The sequence below is a fragment of the Schistocerca nitens genome, chromosome 5 (assembly GCF_023898315.1).
Source record: "Schistocerca nitens isolate TAMUIC-IGC-003100 chromosome 5, iqSchNite1.1, whole genome shotgun sequence".
NCBI classification, from domain to species: Eukaryota; Metazoa; Arthropoda; class Insecta; order Orthoptera; family Acrididae; genus Schistocerca; species Schistocerca nitens.
The window spans coordinates 473533826-473554374 of NC_064618.1; the positions used below are offsets into that span (position 1 = coordinate 473533826).

General features: G+C 44.1%; 1 protein-coding gene across 1 annotated transcript in view; it reads left to right on the forward strand.

Moving 5' to 3' along the window:
* The first annotated feature begins 244 nt into the window (after nt 1–244).
* Nucleotides 245–20549, forward strand: part of LOC126260539 (zinc finger and SCAN domain-containing protein 5B-like) — a 74567-nt gene continuing 54262 nt past the window's right edge. The window contains exons 1-3 of the mRNA XM_049957874.1: nt 245–627; nt 14765–15209; nt 20308–20536. Of these exons, the coding sequence (XP_049813831.1) occupies nt 245–627; nt 14765–15209; nt 20308–20536 (1057 nt within the window). The remainder of the gene's footprint in view (nt 628–14764; nt 15210–20307; nt 20537–20549) is intronic.

Consider the following 20549-nt stretch of genomic DNA (forward strand, 5'->3'; position numbering starts at 1 on the left):
TTGGCTGAGGATGACACAGCGGTCGGATGTTCCCGATGGGCCATTTGTGGCCTGAAGACGGAGTGAAAATTCTCCTACAGTGACAAATTACCTGTCACCTCACCTGTCAATAAGGTGACCTTGCCATTCAGGGGGTTGCATTTTTACCAGCAGAGTCGTTTGCCACCGCTGGTGGGAGTGGCATCAGAAGGTGTGGGGTGTGTTGTGACTGGGTTCGTTCTGGTCGTTGCAGACGTGCTACGAGATGGAGCGCTACCTGAAGGAGGAGCCCCGCGCGCAGCGGCCGCGGTCGTCGCCCTCCGCGCAGCAGGAGGCGGCCCTCGGCAGCCCCGCGCCGCCCCCGCCGCCCCCGCAGCCGGTGGCGCCCGCAGCCAGCCCAGCCCCCGCCGCCGCCACCGCCGCCGTCAGCAGGAGGGCGCCGGCCGCCAGCCCGCTGCCGGCCGTCCCCTCGGCCACGTCCTTCGCCAGCGTGCCCGGCGTCTCCAAGCACCACCTCCACCACACCACCACCGCCGCCGCCACCACCACCACCTCCAGAGCTGCGAACGCATCCAGCGCTCTCAGCACGCCCACCTCCCGGCAGCACCGCCGGCACCACGACGACGACGTCGGACATATCTCTGCCAGGTGAGAACCGGAGCAATCTGATACAGTTATGATACACTATCATACAGATATTGGCTTAGTTGTCTGTTCGCAGCTCGCACAACTAAGCAGCGTCTCATTTGAATAAGTATCTTTCTACACACGTTGCCACGGAAAACCAAGTAAACAAATAAAAGAACGCGTGAAGTATAATAAACTATTTTTTTTCAGTCGAAAGTGTTTGTTTCACTATTTACTACGTTGCACGATAAACACTGAAGAGCCGAAGAAACTGGTACACTTGCCTCATACCGTGTAGGGCCCCCGCGAACACACAGAACTGCCGCAACACGACGTGACCTGGATTCGACTAGAGGGAATTGAGACCGTGAATCCTGCAGTGCTGTCCATAAATCCGTAAGAGTACGAGGGGGTGGAGATCTCTTCCGAACAGCACGTTGCAAGGCATCCCAGATATGTCCGCCCCCCCCCCCCCCCCCCGGTAGCTGAGTGGTCGCGCGACAGACTGTCAATCCTAAGGGCCCGGGTTCGATTCCCGGCTGGGTCGGAGATTTTATCCGCTCAGGGACTGGGTGTTGTGTTGTCCTAATCATCATCATTTCATCCCCCTCGACGCGCAAGTCGCCGAAGTGGCGTCAAATCGAAAGACTTGCACCAAGCGAGCGGTCTACCAGACGGGAGGCCCTCGTCACATGACATTTCATTTATCCCAGATATGCTCAATATTGTTCATGCCTGGGGAGTTTGGTAGCCAGCGGAAGTGTTTAAACTCGGAAGAGTGTTCCTGGAGACACTCTATAGCAATTCTGGACGTGGGGGGTGTCGCATTTTCCTTCTAGAATTGGCCGGTATGTACAATGGACATGAATGGATGCTTATGTACGTGTCACTTGTCAGAGTCGTATCTAGACGTATGAGGGGTCCCATATATCATTCAGTCGTCGTCGGTCCCGTTCTTGCAGAATCTTTTTCCGACCCCACCGATATTTGATGTTTTACCGGATTCCTAATATTCACCATACACTCGTGACATCGTCGTACGGGAAAATCTCCACTAAATCTCTACCTCGGAGATGCTGCGTCCCATAACTCGTGCACCGACTGTAACACCACGTTCAAACTCACTTAAATCTTGATAACCTGCCGTTGTAGCAGCAGTAACAGATCTAACAACTGCGCCAGACACTTGCTATCTTATGTAGACGTTGATGAACGAAGCGCAGTATTCTGCCTGTTTACATATCTCTGTATTTGAGTACGCATGCCTATACGAGTTTCTTTGCCGCTTCAATGTGACTCCATCGTCATGTGTAATTCGACTATCGTATAACGAGGGTAATGTAATGAATTCGAATTAAATTAGTCGATGCTGACGGAATTACATAAGCAGAAATGCATGTTACCACCGTAAGCTGCTTTTCGAGAATAATGCTTTATTGACAATCATTTCCAAGTCGACTTACGAATATGGTTTGATAAAAGAGATCTTGGTGGGCTTCTGTCTTCCAAACCCCAGAAATTCTCCCCACAGATGTGGAACGTGCTGTAGACAAGATGAAAAAAAGGAATTCCTCAGATGATGATGATACACCCCAGTCGATATTTTAAAACTGATGAATCAGGATTACGTAAATCTCACAACGTTACGGAAAATAATATTCAGTTTTCAAGTATAATATATCGGCTGAGATGAAAAGAAAATAGTTCCTGTCCAATGTGTACCAGTAATAAGTTATGGATGTGAGACATGGACATTAAATGAGTTCAATTACTGGAAAACTCTTAGTAACGAGGATTTCAAAGGTAAATGTTACTACAAAAAGAAAGACCGAAAGAAAGCAGTAGATATCAGACGTACAACAAAGTTCTGTGAAGTAACGGGAAGTGTAAGCATCTAGAGAAGGTAGTGGGCTGGTCATGTCGCTCGAAGAAGGGTTGGCAGATGGTCTAAACAGATACTAGACTTGAGCTCAATTTATGCCAAAAAAGACCGTGGGAAGGTCACCAGAAAGATGGGGCAGCGACTGAACATATAGAGCTAGATTCAGTTGTCAACTGGAAGGTCAAGCTCAGCAGTAATGGAAGAATCTGCTGGAATCCTATGATGCACGCCGATTAAAAGGGGCCACATCATGGAAGGATTAGTTTGGCTGATGGTGATGATCTTGGTAAGACAGGTTAACACGTAAAAAGTCATATCCAAATTAACAGTTGTCTTAGTAGTGAAAATTTATATTAGAACCTCCTGCACTGCTATCAAATGTTCTCCTCATCACCAATAAACACACGTCCGTCGCATCTGTATGACATCTCCGGAGACCTATTGACGAAGCTCGTACAGCTTTGATAGATCCTTGTTGTCATGTGGTGTGGAAAAATTATATGAGCGTTTGGCGGGAGGCCCCTTACGGGGCAGGTCCGGCCGCCTTGGGGCAGGTCTTATTACATTCGACGCCACATTGGGTGACCTGCGCGACGGATGGGGATGAAATGATGATGATGAAGACAACACAACACGCAGTCCTTGAGCAGAGGAAATCCCCGACCCACCCGGGAATCGAACCTGAGCCCCTTAGGACGGCAGTCCGTCACGCTGACCATTCAGCTATCTTTTTTTTTTTATAAAAACCTTTATTAAAAAAACAATGTTACACGTTCCAAATACATACTGAGTTATACATATATGAAGTTATTTAAACAAAACGGTTTGATCATTTCAATTGCGCTGACGTTAAGGAAAGGCAACAGAAGATTGCGTTACTGGCTAAATTACCAGAAAAATTTTTTTTAAAGACATTCAAACTTCAACCTGAAGAAGTAAAATCTGCACTTTGAATTATGAGCTGCAATCTTTATAGAAGCATAATTAGTTCTTTATGATGGATATCAGCAAGTTGGTGGGATAATTTTAAATATAAAGCAGTTTAATAATCATATTAGACAATTTCTGAAATACTTGAGAATGGCGGAAAGGAGATATATAATAAAATTGACCAGCCTTCCACCTACACTTTCTGGACATTAATTGAATCTATGTATCTGAAGTGGTCAGATCTATAGAATCAGTCTTTCACTGCAAAAATGAACAGGGCAATGTGCCAGCCATTGAATATTACATTTATCAGATAGAATCTTATGATTTTAACCAATCGATAAGGACATTTCTATAAAAACTGTCTATTTCCAAATTTCTAGTATAAGCCAATAATGCACCTTTAATGTTTTGTGTTTGGCACTATTAGACACACAATCTCAATGTCACATAAGTTCTGTACATTAGCTTATAAATTTCAAAAAACTACTCTCTGAAGTAGAAAAAGCACACAAATGGTTCAAATGGCTCTTAGCACTATGGGACTTAACATCTGTGGTCATCAGTCCCCTAGAACTTAGAACTACTTAAACCTAACTAACCTAAGGACATCACACACATCCATGCCCGAGGCAGGATTCGAACCTGCAACCGTAGCAGTCGCCCGGTTCCGGACTGAGCGCCTAGAACCGCGAGACCACCGCGGCCGGCGAAAAAGCACATATCATAAATATACTGTAAAATCTTAAATAGTATTCTTAAGGTAACTACAATACATCACTGTCAACACAGTCTTCTTTTTTATATTAACCAATGCGCATTCTTTCAAATACAATTTTTAGCATATTACCGAACTTTTTCTTGTGATTCGAATAGCTTCAAATTTTGTGGAACTCACGCAGCTTATATACCTTGAACTCTATGATGCTATCGGATCCTAATTTGTTAAGGACGTAGTTAACAAAATTTCCCAGCAACCAGTACACAGGGTTATTTTTTGCTTCTGGGAAATAGCGTGCTTCAGGCCTGTGTATCAATGACAGCGATATATACTCAGGGGATGTTCTTGTAATCAGAGCTATTTGCTCCCGGATCCACTTCCAACTATTCATGTGACCACTGCAAGTATATCTATGAATTACTGTGTCAACTAGATGGCATTGTTGACATAAATTTGTTTCACAGAGTCCGATTGCGTGCAGTCTTTCATTGGTGCTAACTATGTTGTTAACTGTCTTGTACCATGACGTTTTTATATTAGACGTGAGCACATTAGAACTAATGTTTTTACAAATCTCAGTCCACTCAATGTTTGGAAACTGTCGTTCTATTTTGTTTCTTCCTTCGCTTTTCTTTCGTTCCCGCATTATGGCTCTCGATGTTAAGTGTCGGGACTGCCTGAATTGGACACTGACATAACTAAACTCAACATAGAAAATCCTCACGTTCTGTAAGCGACTGTTGATATTCTGCACGTCAATCGGGGGAAGCAGGCTTGGAGGTTTAATGATCTCGAAAAGTTGGCTGGTTATGCTTTCTCGCGAGTCTCTTATTAAATTAACTTGCCTTTTGATAAAAAGAGCAGAGGCTTTATCCGTTATATCAGTTAATCCTAGTCCACCATTTTTAGGATCTAAAGTGGCTACTTTAGCAGGTACTCTGAACACTTCACCTCTCCACAAAAAGTTTGTGATTTTGGACATTATTCTCCTCGCTATCATTCTCGGTATTGGAAACAGCTGGGCAGTATAATAAGCCTTAGAAAGGATGCATGAGTTGATATACTGTGTTCTTTGAACTTGGTTCATATATCGAGCTAAATTTTCTACAATGGCTCCTTGCACTTTATCTGCTGCAACTTTCCAATTTAAAGCCGTCATTTTCATAGGGCATGCTGTCAGGGTGATCCCAAGTGTTTTATGTTGTCGGACTAATTTTGCCCACTCGACGTTGATATTATCAAAACCTCTGAGATTTAACATCTTACTTTTTTTTCCGTTTGCATTGGTTCCAGATGCTCTACAGTACGAATCAATCACTGTTGCTAGCGTGGTTACCTCGTCATTATTCCTTATAATGACCGCTATATCGTCAGCGTAGGCTCTTATAACTGTTTTATTTCCTGATAATGTTAAGCCTTTTAATGTAGCATGGACTTGTCGGAGGAAAGGTTCCAGCGAAATGGCGAAGAGCGACATGGACAGAGGACTTCCTTGAGGAACACCTCGTTGTATTTGCATCGGCCTGGATTGTTGACAATTCACCGCTATTTTAGCATTTATTCCAGTTGCTATGTTCTTAATCAACTGTATGACCCTATCGTTGAAACCTATTTTCTTCAATGTCTGTAGAAGATATTCATGGTTTACTACATCGAACGCTTTATAAAAATCTATAAACAATAAAGCACACTTTATGTTTGTTACAGAAGTTATTGCAATGATATCTCTGAATTCCGCTAGATTTTTAAAAATGGTTCTGCCTTGCGCACAGTTCTGATGTTGACTAATAATTTTATCTGTAGGGCATGAAATTCTCTTGTTTATTATTCTAGCTATTAATTTATAATCAGAATTCGGCAGTGAAATTTGACGAAAATTATTTAAATCTTTGTTTCCATTAATTTTTGGCACCAGAACAATTTTACTCTCCTTAAACTCAGCCGGAATCATTTTACCCTGAATAACCTCATTTACAATGTCCGTGATATTCTCACCTACTATTGGCCAGTAACGGATGTAAACCTCTGCTGGCAGACCATCCGGTCCTGGGGACTTTTTTGGTGGTGAGGCGCACAGAGTCTCATACACGTCTTCTTCACTGACAACCTCGAGAAAATTTTCGTTGTCATCTTCTGTCAGCTGTGGGGCTAGGATGTCAAGGAATTCTTCCAAGGAAGCATCACTACTTTGATGTACAGAATATAGCTCGCAATAATAGCGATAAATCTCGTCCATGATATCCTGCTGGGTTCTGAGAATCGTACCGTGTTTTGTTCGAATTTCTTGAATAAAAGTCCTTCTCCCGTTTTTCGTATGCTTCACTAAATGATATAGGGAAGTAGTTTCATCTTCTGACACCGAATTTGCCTTCGATTTTATTTTCAACCCTTCCATTTGACTTCTCTTGATATTAAGTAACTTGGCTTTGACTTTCTTGAAGTCTGCTATCCGAAGTGAGGAACCTGCTGAGACTTGATCATATAGATATCTCAAAACGGAATAGTAATACTCTATAGTGCATTTCATTTCCCTTGCGCTCTGGGCACTGTATTGAATAAGAACTTTCCTCAACTTTGGCTTTGCCATTTTAACCCACCAGTCAATAGCAGTGGCATATCTACTACGGGCTCGCAGGCATATTGCCCATGTTTCTTTAATCAGATCTTCTAAATCATGATTTACTAACAAGGAAGTGTTCAAATTCCACTGATTCTTGAATCGGCGAACCAGCTGTCTTGTTAGATTTATGCAAGCTAAGACACTTGAATGGTGTGAAAAGTACGTAGGAATCGCTTCTACTTTTGTCACGGAAGTTACAAGATTTTTAGAAATATATATCAATCCTGCTACGTGATGTTGCCGTGACATAAGTGAACTCAACAGTGGAGGGGTATTTGATTTTCCATATATCCTTTAATTCTAAACCAGTAACTAATTGTTTTCAAATTATCCACGGGTGTACTGCCGGTCTACAGTGTCCAACGGGCACAATATTTCGGCGTTCATACATGTCGCCATCATCAGGTGAACTGACGGACTGAGCTCCTGTGAACGTGCCGGCACGGAGATCCGTACACTATGGCTGCTCAGGGGGAACTGGGTTCGGTCGCGGCGGCGGCCGATTTAAATACCCTCCGCCCGCGGCGCGCTCACTCCGCCGTCCGCGCCCCGCGCCACGGTCGCGCGGTGGAACAGATTGCGAAGGCGTCTGAGATGACGTCGGTGTGATGGCTCTGTCCGCCGTGGTCGTCACAACTATACATTTGCTCGATTTACTCTTGATTAACCCAATCGCTGGTTCCCAAGCCTTGCTAAGATTGTAGCTACAGTCACGGTTTATGAGGTCGTCATTGGTGCAAATTTCGATGGCCTCTCTAACAACGCTGTCCCAGTATCTCGACGTCTGTACCAGAATCCTCGTGCGTTCATACTCCACAGCGTGATTTTCCGACAAACAATGTTCAGCGACCGCCGACTTGCTTGGATACATCAGTCGAGTGTGCCTCTGGTGTTCACGGCATCGATCCTCGACGGTACGCATAGTCTGACCAATATACAACTTGCCACATTGACACGGAATCTGGTACACGCCGGCCTTCCTCAAACCGAGGTCATCTTTGGCGCTCCCCACCAGTGCACGAGTTTTATTCGGAGGACAAAACACAGTTCCGACCCGGTGTTTCTTCAAAATGCGGGCGATTTTCCCCGAGAGTGCGCCTGTATATTGGTATAAACGCCGTGCTTGCCTCCTCCCTCGTGATTTCATCCATCTCCACAGGTTTTGCTCTAGTGGGTGGGCGGAGAGCAGTCTGAGTACCCATTTTTTCGAAATACAGTTCTCAGATGTTCCAATTCCTGGGGTAGACTCTCTGCGTCAGAGATAGTGCGCGCCCTATGTACTAGAGTTTTAAGCACCCCATTCCTCTGTGAAGGGTGGTGGCAGCTGTCCGCGTGCAAATACAGATCAGTGTGCGTTGTCTTCCGATACACCCCATGGCCTAGGGTGCCGTCAGGCCTTCTCTTGACCAAGACGTCAAGGAAAGGTAGTTTACCCTCTCTTTCAGTCTCCGTAGTGAATTTGATGTTGGGGCGTATGGAGTTTAGATGTGTAAGGAAGTCAAGGAGTTTATCCATACCATGTGGCCAGATGACGAACGTGTCGTCCACGTAACGGAGAAAACAAGTAGGTTTCCGGGGCGCGGACGGCGGAGTGAGCGCGCCGCGGGTGGAGGGTATTTAAATCGGCCGCCGCCGCGACCGAACCCAGTTCCCCCTGAGCAGCCATAGTGTACGGATCTCCGTGCCGGCACGTTCACAGGAGCTCAGTCCGTCAGTTCACCTGATGATGGCGACATGTATGATCGCCGAAATATTGTGCCCGTTGGACACTGTAGACCGGCAGTACACCCGTGGATATTTTGATTATCAAATACGCCGGGAGAAACTCAAGAATCGCAACTAATGAAAATTAGGTAACTGATCTTTTCGATTTAAAACACAATTAAAATCACCTTGTCTTGGCGATTTCCTTAACAAGTATATCAAGTCATCTTTGAAGAAACGTGCCCTGTCAGCTCGATGAGAACTTCCTGAAGGGGCGTACAAGTTGATGATAGTCACATCATATATATTTAGTCCTATTCCCCTTCCGGACTCCAGTCGTTCCACCTCGCTTACTGTAATCCCTTCCCTCACCAAAATAGCTGTACCAACACTTGTTTCGGGAGACACATTTATGTAACTGACAAAACCGGGAATTACCAAATCCGAAATTAGAACTTTTGTAACAGGGCAATATCAGTCGCGGATTCGTACATAAATTCCTTAACGGCCGATAATTTCAAACCGGTCGTGATTTTATTTATGTTTATAGTGGTGACAGAATAAGACTGCGTCATTGTGCTGTCACTATGTAGTTGTTTTCAAGAACTAATTTAGTTTACTGTGGTCCAGGGTTCAGTTAAGCTGTAACAGTTTTCTCGGAAGGCTGAACGTGGAATAACACTTCAATCAGTTTATTAGTTACTGTCCCGTTTTTTTCTACTTCTGATGTTTTCTCTTGTACCGCAAGCAGACTGATTTCCTGGTAAACTTTCTGATTTTTGCTCCAGTGATTCGTGTACGACCGTTTCGGACTGAACAGTCTTTGGGCTTGGCTCGCCCCTACCGGATTTTCCCTTCCCTTGGTTACGAGCTACATTCTCATTTGGTTGCGTCGGTATTTTACTTCGCGGCTTATCTGGAGCAGCAGCAGACGCTTTAGCAATTTCGGTTGCCGGCGCCTGACCTGAGGTGTTGACCGTGATTTCAGTTTGGCCACCAGTTCCCCGTTCTTTATTAATTTCACTCACTTTCTGATCGAGGGAAACAAATGGAGACTGCAGTTTTGCAATCTCTCCCTGAATTTGTTTATTAACAGATAGATTCTGATCTTTGCAATCGGCTACTGCACCTGTTGTTTCTTGCAAATTAATGCTGCTTACACCCCCTTCATTTTCTGGTACCGTATGTGTATTATCTTTCTGTTCATTAGTTTCCATTCGCATTTTGCCTTCAGGTTCCACTGCCTTCTCATCGCACTGTTTTTGCTTGCGAAGTGAGGGAGTGGGACATGACAGCTCTTCCTCTGAACAACTATCAGATATCTCCAGAGGTCGTTTTTTCGGTTGCGTTTCAGTTTCACGGGTAGTGGCAACAGGGTTTCCTTTTGTTGTTAACGGGGGAAATTGACTGTTATCGTGAAGGGAGACATCAGCTTGGCCCGCTGCGTTAACATCCTCAACCAGTTGTTCCGGGCTATTCTTTGGTAACAGATCATTTAAGGTAAGCTTCTGACGCTGTATCAAATTACTTTTAAGAACAACAGTTCGCCGCGGACATTCCTGTCTGAAGTGGCCGGTTTCGTTACATATATGACATGTAGCTTCCTGACCTGTATAAACAATTTGTGCCTTATACCCACAAACAGTTATGTGAGACGGTATATTCGTCTTAACGTCCATCTCTACACAGCGGACCTCGTTAAAACACTGCAGTTTAAAGCGAGGCGACCATCTTTCATTTGCAATTGATTTAACGTCTCCGTAGTTTGAAGGAGCTTCCTTAATCTTATCATTTTCAATTTCAGTGGGAAGATTCAAGACACGAACGGTTTTGTAATGAATGTCCGCTCTATAGATGGAAACCTTACTTTTATAACCATTTCTATGCACAAAATCTACTTCATAGCCCACTTTCGTAACACTTTATCAACAGTCGAAGCACTGATTAACTTGACAAAAACACAGTATTTTTTCTGGTCCAGTTGCCAGGTATGAACGGTTTCAGAATTTAGACCAGTTACCTGTGTAATCCAGTCATCTATTTCCAGGGATGTCGGCTGAACAGGACGGGATTCCTTGTCAAAAGCAAATACCAGAGTATTATTCCTGAGGTTTGTAGCCATGGTTAATCCAGCGAAGCAATTTCGGTTAAACAACCGAAATTCCAAGTAGCAGCAGCAAGACCAGAAAGAGCGATCAGATCACAAGGAACAGGAACGAACACGGAGATTAACGGACGGACGGCACTCGGCGGAGCACAAGTACAGCGATGTAAACACTGTATCGGTGCGGACCATGTGGTGTGGAGAACGTATGACCGTAATGTACTAAGATATTCCAAGATGTTTCGATTACAGTGTATTTTTACGTTGACTTGGAAACAGCACGTCATACCAAGACTAGTCGTGAGTAAAGCAGTATTCACTACAAGCAGCTGCTGGTGGTGACAGGAATTTCTTCAAATGCGTTACGGCTGTAGAGTACGTTTTACAAATATACAGGGTGTTTCAAAATTACACGTACGAACTTCGAGGGATGTCTTGAGGCACAAAATGAGCATAGGAACCTGTGTCCAGAAATGTCATCCAATGACACTAAAGAGCGCTAAAATTATAGACTCCGGCGCCTGTAAATGTATGTATACAGGGTGTTACAAAAAGGGGCCAAACTTTCAGGAAACATTCCTCACATACAAATAAAGAAAATATGTTATGTGGACATGTGTCCGGAAACGCTTAGTTTCCATGTTAGAGCTCACTTTAGTTTCGTCAGTATGTACTGTACTTCCTCGATTCACCGCCAGTTGGCCCAATTGAAGGACGCTAATGTTGACTTCGGTGCTTGTTTTGACATACGACTCATTGCTCTACAGTACTAGCACCAAGCACATCAGTACGTAGCATCAACAGGTTAGTGTTCATCAACAACGTGGTTTTGCGGTCAGTGCAATGTTTACAAATGCGGGGTTGGCAGATGCCCATTCGATGTATGGATTAGCACGGGGCAATAGCCGTGGCGCAGTACGTTTGTATCGAGACAGATTTCCAGAATGAAGGTGTCCCGACAGGAAGACGTTCGAAGCAATTGATCGGCGTCTTAGGGAGCACGTAACATTCCAGCGTATGACTCGCGACTGGGGAAGACCTAGAACGACGAGGACACCTGCATTGGACGAGGCAATTCTTCGTGCAGTTGACGATAACCCTAATATCAGCGTCAGAGAAGTTGCTGCTGTACAAGGTAACGTTGACCACGTCACTGTATGGAGAGTGCTACGGGAGAACCAGTTGTTACCGTACCATGTACAGCGTGTGCAGGCACTATCAGCAGCTGATTGGCCTCCACGGGTACACTTCTGCGAATGGTTCATCCAACAATGTGTCAATCCTCATTTCAGTGCAAATGTTCTGTTTACGGATGAGGCTTCATTCCAACGTGATCAAATTGTAAATTTTCACAATCAACATGTGTGGGCTGACGAGAATCCGCACGCAATTGTGCAATCACGTCATCAACACAGATTTTCTGTGAATGTTTGGGCAGACATCGTTGGTGATGTCTTGATTGGGCCCCATGTTCTTCCACCTACGCTCAATGGAGCACGTAATCATGATTTCATACGGGATACTCTACCTGTGCTGCTAGAACCTGTGCCTTTACAAGAACGGCACAACATGTGGTTCATGCACGATGGAGCTCCTGCACATTTCAGTCGAAGTGTTGCGTACGCTTCTCAACAACAGATTCGGTGACCGATGGATTGGTAGAGGCGGACCAATTCCATGGCCTCCACGCTCTCCTGACCTCAACCCTCTTGACTTTCATTTATGGGGGCATTTGAAAGCTCTTGTGTACACAACCCCGGTACCATATGTAGAGACTCTTCGTGCTCGTATTGTGGACGGCTGTGATACAATACGCCGTTCTCCAGGGCTGCATGAGCGCATCACGGATTCCATGCGACGGAGGGTGGATGGATGTATCCTCGCTAACGGAGGACATTTTGAACATTTCCTGTAACAAAGTGTTGGAAGTCACGCTGGTACGTTCTGTTGCTGTGTGTTTCCATTCCATGTTTAATGTGATTTGAAGAGAAGTTATAAAATGAGCTCTAACGTGGAAAGTAAGCGTTTCCGGACACATGTCCACATAACATATTTTCTTTCTTTGTGTGTGAGGAATGTTTCCTGAAAGTTTGGCCCTATCTTTTTGTAACACCCTGTATAGGGTGTGATTCCGTGATGATGATACGAATTTTCTAGGATGATGTAGAAGGGTAAATGTATCAATTAGAGTTATGAGACCCTCTGCCGGATACCAACGAGTCGCAAGTTATAAACGAAAACAGTTCTGATACTTCTGACCAGTGAAATACGCGTGTCGGTACTGTTATTGCTAACATTGTAGGGTAGGTAACTTTCAGAAGCGCTAGTATCTAACAAAACAAGAAAAATATTTCCAGTAAACATGGGTTCTAAATGCATAGCTGAGGAGCTGTGAGCACTGGTTGTTGATCGCTACTATGAAACACATCTCCTCTATTGAAAAAATGCTCATAGCTCTTAACGTATACTTTTCCCGCCCATGTATTCCACCGTTCGAGGTACCAGAAAGTTTTTCGCTTATAACTTTCGACTCTTTCGTTTCCGGACCAGGGTCCCTTATCTGAGATTGATACATTTATCCTTCTCCATCATCCCTGAAAGTTTGTAACCATCTCGGAATCACCCTGTATATACATATACGCATAAAATTCGACACTCTGTAGTGCCGACGCGGGTTCCTATTATTCCTCAAGAGACTTTCTGCATCCCCTCGAAGTTTTTCAGTGTAATTTTGAAACACATTGTATACTGGAATTACATGAGGATACGTGACGCTGAAAGTAGGATATGAGTTTCGCTGTTTCGGGAGTAAAATAACTGGTGATGGCGGAAATAGAATGGATTTAAATTGCGGGCTAGCATTAACAAGGAGATACATTTCTGAATTTGTTAACATCCAATATAAAATGTACGTTTGAAAAAGTTGTTTTCTGAGAGAATCTGGAGTGTAGCCCTGCGTGGAAGTGACATGTGGACAATAATCAGTTCAGGCAAGAAGAGAATAAAAACTGTGAAATCTGTCCTACAGAAGAATTTTAAAGACTGGGTACATAGCTATTCAGTTGAGTTAGAAAAAAAAAAATTGATTGTACAGCTAGATTAAAAGATGGGATAAGATGACAGTACATGCCCTGAGGAATCGTCAGTTTGCTGATGAAGGGAAGTGTCGAACGTCAAATATGTAGAAGGGGACCAAGGCTTGAATAAAATAAGTAAGTTCAAGTTGATGTTGGCTGCAGCAGCTATTCCGAGATGAGGAGGCTTGCACAAGATAGACAGGAGTGGAGAGCTGCATCAGACTAATTACTGAATTGGAAATCACAACAACAAACATTAGTTTTCCAGAGTGTGACGAAATCGTGCGAGAATTTACGTCTATTATCTCCACACCACAACAAACATTACTTCTCCAGAGTGTGACGAAATCGAGCGGGAATTTACGTCTATTATCACCACCCCACATTACGATAGATGGTTTAGGGTTCTTTCACGATTTTGTATGAGTGACGCTGAGTTTTACATTTCTCTTCGTCGTTTTCGACTGCAAGAGCGAAAATTTTTGTAATAATGTAAGTCTGCATTTAAAATGTGGTAGTATTTACTTTCTATATAAGACATGTTTTTCTCTGCGGTAAGTAAATACAGCTTAGTTCAAGACTTACGCAATTTCGCATGATACATTAGATTTGTTTTTCGCTTTGCAAAAATAAATAAATAAATAAATAAATAAATCAGCACCTCTGTCGCAAACGAAACACAATTAGGCGATCATATGTATAGGTATAGGTGAACGGGCGCTTGAAAATGAGATCCTCGAAATGCGCCGTACTATGTATGGAGATAAAACAACATTATAAAGTGGCTTGCAGCAAAAATTAATTATGTTACAAGATAAAAAAAAAAATTACACATAATGTTAACCATGAAAACAAAGCTGTCAGTGGGTGCCATATGGAGTTTATCGTAGCAACACTAACAAACCGAGTCTCGAGAGATGAATAACTTAAACTGTTCTTATGCCTGGCGCGGTGTAAAATAACAGACGTCATTCTAGAACACTGGCCTGAAGTACTGGGCGGTTAAGGTTTTTTCACCCGGTTCGAGCTCGGAAACAATTTGATGACTAACAACCCGATTTATTGTTGTGCGCTCTTGTACTACAGTTGAGGTGAGCGGAAAGTTTTATTATGGACACAGATCAAGACGGCAGTTTCCTCTGATGCTGTGGGCTGACCGCCGTGGTGCGCGTGGCAGGTCGCTGTCCGAGGACGATGAGGCGCTGGACGAGCTGGACGTGGACGTGGACGTGGACGTGGACGTCGAGGAGGACCTGGACGAGATGGACGACGAGGAGGCGGAGCTGTCGTGGCAGGAGCTGCCGGCGGGCGGCCGCCTCGCGTGCCGCGCCGCCATGCTGCTGGTGCGCCAGGGCCAGCGCGGGGACCCCGCCGACGCGGACGTCGACGGCGACGGCGACGCGGACGGCGACCTGGACGCGGACGCGCTCGACGACGACGAGGACCTGCTGTACGAGGTGGTGCAGCCGCTGCTCACGCCGCCGTCCAGCCCCGAGTCCGGCCGCGGCAACTCCTCCAGCAACTCCAGCTCCTCTTCCAGCGCCGGCAGCACCTCCAACGGACAGGTGTGCCACTAATCCTTCCACTAATACCACCACCTCCAACAGACAGGTGTGCCATTAATCCTTCCTCTAATACCACCCATCTCCAACGGACAGGTGTGCCATTAATCCTTCCTCTAATACCACCCATCTCCAACGGACAGGTGTGCCATTAATCCTTCCACTAATACCACCACCTCCAACGGACAGGTGTGCCATTAATCCTTCCTCTAATACCACCCATCTCCAACGGACAGGTGTGCCATTAATCCTTCCTCTAATACCACCCATCTCCAACGGACAGGTGTGCCATTAATCCTTCCTCTAATACCACCCATCTCCAACGGACAGGTGTGCCATTAATCCTTCCACTAATACCACCACCTCCAACGGACAGGTGTGCCATTAATCCTTCCTCTAATACCACCCATCTCCAACGGACAGGTGTGCCATTAATCCTTCCTCTAATACCACCCATCTCCAACGGACAGGTGCATCATTAGCTCCTCCTCTGACACCACCCATCTCTAACAGACAGGTGCATCATTAGCTCCTCCTCTGATACCACCCAGCTACAACAGGCAGGTGTGTTCCAATTATGTGATTAGCAGTTCCAGGTATACCCTATACCTCAAACTGATAGATGGGTTTTTAGGTCTTCCTCAAACCCCTACCCCCCCCCCCCCCCTTTCAGTACGGCAGTTTCAGTTTAATAATGTGATTAGCTTCTCCTGAAATACCAGCCAGCTCCAATGGACAAGTGTCATTAAATAGAGTGAGTGACTGTTCTTAATATATGAGTACTGCCTACTTCGATGGGTAGGTGCTTCATTAGTTCTGCCTCATGAATCATCCAACTCCCGTAGGGCAGGTTCATTCCAGTGAGCTTATTAGTTCTTTATCATATACCATTCACCTCCAATGCTCAGGTGCGGTCCACTATTATTAATCGCTCTTCTTGAAATAACACCCAACACAAGAGGTGATATGTCCAATCTTTTTGACTGGCTCTTCCTAATACTCCACGCTTCTCCAAAAGGCATGTATGTTCCAATATTGTGGTTGTCTCCAAAACTTACGACCTACTTCCAGTGGGCGAGATATCTATTTGTGAGAATAGTTCTTCAAATCATCTCTTCCTCATTTACCACACACCTCATTTCAGTGCTGTGATTACCGCTTCCCAGCTCCTTTACTCCCCAATGATGTGGCGTTCTCAACCTACACCCATACCACTTTCATAAGGTTCTTTCAGTTCTGTACATCATTGTCCCATTTGTCCTTATTATTTACGAATATATGTATATATACGTAAATAAGCCATTTCTACAGCTATAAGTCTTCTTACGGGGTCAGCATTTAAAATCTGTAGTTCTGATTCATAGCATAGGACAGGTTCAACCATTACCTCCAGTGAGCATATGCACTTCACTGTTGTAATTAGCCCTTCCTGACATACCACCCACCTCTAATAGGGCAAATAGATTCAAATATTAAAATTAGCTTTTCCTCACATACTATCTACCTTCAATGGGCAACTGTACTCCATTATTTCGATTGCCTCTTTCTCATATACTATATCTCCAGTGAGCAGGTGCATTCCACTATTGTGATTATCATCTGTTCGTATGCCACTGACCTTCAACGAGCAGGCATAAGCATCCAAATGAGCTATGTTCCTGAAGTCATTTTGACACAATTCAGGGGAAAGAACATGATTCATTGTATTACTGAGGATGCTACTGGGGTGAAGAGGAGGTGACATCACGTCTTATACGTGATATCACAATGCAGCACAAAATCTATTGGACTACTTTTAAAAATAGTCCAACCACTACAGAGTATTTCGTTCCGCGTTCACTGTTGCTCAACAGCCTAAAAGTTACAAAACATTCTCCTTAATAATTCTCATGTAAAATGATCCAACCCATATCCCTACTGCTTTGTCGTTTCATGCTCTTGTAATCACTGATCGTAGACTATTGAATTATATGATTCCTCTGTGTGTCATATGTAGTTGCAACGATGGGATGACGCTTAACTGTATCATCTTTAAGGTATTTAAATTCAGGCACCTATTTCTGGACTCGAAAAGTGAAGGAACTGATATCCTAAATGTATTAATCAATGTATGGGCATAGGCTTTCATGGCTAGATTCTATTTCAATAAGATTCTTCTGGTAATATGACCCTGTCATATGTGATGAAGCTACCAACATCCAGCACGAATAGCCGAAACGTCGCTAATTTTGCCACATCAAGACGTGATCACACACCCAGAAAATTTTTATTGAAAAGGTGTTCTAGTGTATCCACTTGAATAAAAGACTCACAACTGCAACTTTCAAACGCTGCACAACAGAACAAATCTGTATATGAACGTAGTATCTGATTTTATTTATTGTGCAATATGTGTAGCTAAACCTCGTTTATCGTGTCTAGGTCGTATCGTAGGTCATCCGGATTCTTCAAAATTCGGTTAATCCAGAGATTAAAAAAATAGAATGAGATAGGTTAAATTCTATAAACAGCAATTTTAAATTTATTTTCACGCAAATACACAAGTTGTACATTACTTTGACATTACGTTTCACGAGATATTGGAAACTAACAGTGTTTTATGTGCTGAAGTGATGCTTTGAGTGGGATTCGTGTTTTGTGTGCTGCACGATCATTCAGGTGTTTCTCCAGCATAAGTTCAGCCGGAGGCATCTCACTCTTGCGTTGTAAATAAACCATTATTTTGTCCAGCTGCGTTCTTGCTTCCGCACGTGTCATAATATCCTCATACCGTCATTGTCTGCAGACGAAGAAACGGCGATAAGCTTACCATAAGAAATCACCAGAATGATGCCGTTTATTCTTTCAATCTGACGCCACTGGAGTTACCACTACTACTGCTGCTGTTAGTATTATTATTATTATTATTTTTATTACAAGATTAATACAAAGATACATTAATATCATCATTTTCCTCAATCCATATTTTCTTCTGTCAAGTCTCGCTTTTCCGGACATCCTCTACATCTACATTTATACTCCGCAAGCCACCCAACGGTGTGTGGCGGAGGGCACTTTACGTGCCACTGTCATTACCTCCCTTTCCTGTTCCAGTCGCGTATGGTTCGCAGGAAGAACGACTGTCTGAAAGCCTCCGTGCGCGCTCTAATCTCTCTAATTTTACATTCGTGATCTCCTCGGGAGGTATAAGTAGGGGGAAGCAATATATTCGATACCTCATCCAGCAACGCAACCTCTCGAAACCTAGCGAGCAAGCTACACCGCGATGCAGAGCGCCTCTCTTGCAGAGTCCGCCACTTGAGTTTATTAAACATCTCCGCAACGCTATCACGGTTACCAAATAACCCTGTGACGATACGCGCCGCTCTTCTTTGGATCTTCTCTATCTCCTCCGTCAACCCGATCTGGTACGGATCCCACACTGATGAGCAATACTCAAGCATAGGTCGAACGAGTGTTTTGTAAGCCAACTCCTTTGTTGATGGACTACGTTTTCTAAGCACTCTCCCAATGAATCTCAACCTGGTACCCGCCTTACCAACAATTAATTTTATATGATCATTCCACTTCAAATCGTTCCGCACGCATACTCCCAGATATCTTACAGAAGTAACTGCTACCAGTGTTTGTTCCGCTATCATATAATCATACAATAAAGGATCCTTCTTTCTATGTATTCGCAATACATTACATTTGTCTATGTTAAGGGACAGTTGCCACTCCCTGCACCAAGTGCCTATCCGCTGCAGATCTTCCTGCATTTCGCTACAATTTTCTAATGCTGCAACTTCTCTGTACACTACTGCATCATCCGCGAAAAGCCGCATGGAACTTCCGACACTATCTACTAGGTCATTTATATATATTGTGAAAAGCAATGGTCCCATAACACTCCCCTGTGGCACGCCAGAGGTTACTTTAACGTCTGTAGACGTCTCTCCATTGAGAACAACATGCTGTGTTCTGTTTGCTAAAAACTCTTCAATCCAGCCACACAGCTGGTCTGATATTCCGTAGGCTCTTACTTTGTTTATCAGGCGACAGTGTGAAACTGTATCGAACGCCTTCCGGAAGTCAAGAAAAATAGCATCTACCTGGGAGCCTGTGTCTCCTTGTGTACTCCGTGATGCTACATTATTTTGCTGATGTGATCAACCAAGGACATTGTGGTCTGACGCACTTAAGTCTGCCAGGTTGTTTCCATTCCAAATTTTTCTTTAGTCCCCGATGATCTGGCGTTCTCAACCTCCACCCATGCACTTTCATGAGTTTCTTTCAATTCTGTCCATCATTGTCTCTTTTGTCCTTATTATTCACGAATATATGTATATATACGTAAATAATCCATTTCTACAACTATAAGTCTTCTTCCGGGGTGAGCTTTTAAAATCTGTAGTTCTGATACATAACATAGGACTGGTTCAACCGTTAGACTATCCACTGTTTACTTATTGTTGTTAGAAATGTCCTTTCCAATCAAATTCAGATACAATCTTTTTCAACAGTTCTCCTTTATCCATTCTAAGCAGTGTATTCAACTTTCTGCCCGTTGCCACTACCACCCTCTTTCTCAAGTCATTTTACACACACGACAAACGGGACATTCCAGAATTGTTAAACTCAGTGTTAGCTTGCTAACTGACATTGTGACAGATTCCGTGTACTATGGTTGGCTTAATTTGAATTTAATGATTGTCGTCGTCGATTGTTGTCACTGTTACTTCCGAAGTACTGTATAGGTCTTCTATTTGAAAAGAAAAAAACTCTTCATGAACCTCACATCGAGATTAATTAGGGCGAAATAAAAAAAAAAAGTGATTCCACTAGGCCAACATACAAATTGCAAAATTTCGATGATATGAATTTCGTCTCCGCCCCAAGTCACAAGTTTTCAGTTTGTCCTCACAGTATGAGTAAGTGAAACCCCTTCTCTTACTTTTAAACTCAGATTTACTGACCACAGTTGTGCTTTTGGAAGTTTAAGTAATAGTTGAGTAACATTCGTTAGATGACGTGGCGCTTTATCTGTCCAGTAGTTCGTTGCTGCGCGCACAGATCTTTGCCTCTCTCCAGTAGGTTAAAATGCACAAACGTGTTTCAGGTGGTGTTCCGCGCGTCAGCGTCATCGGCGCATCACCATCACCACCACCACCATCACCTCCCACCCAGCGTGGCGCCAAACGCACCGCACATCACCCACGTGCCCACGCGACATCGGCACGACGTCTCGCCAGACTCCAAGAGGCGGATACACAAGTGCCAGTTCACCGGCTGCAAGAAGGTCTACACCAAGAGCTCGCACCTCAAGGCGCACCAGCGGACGCATACAGGTGGGTGACCATC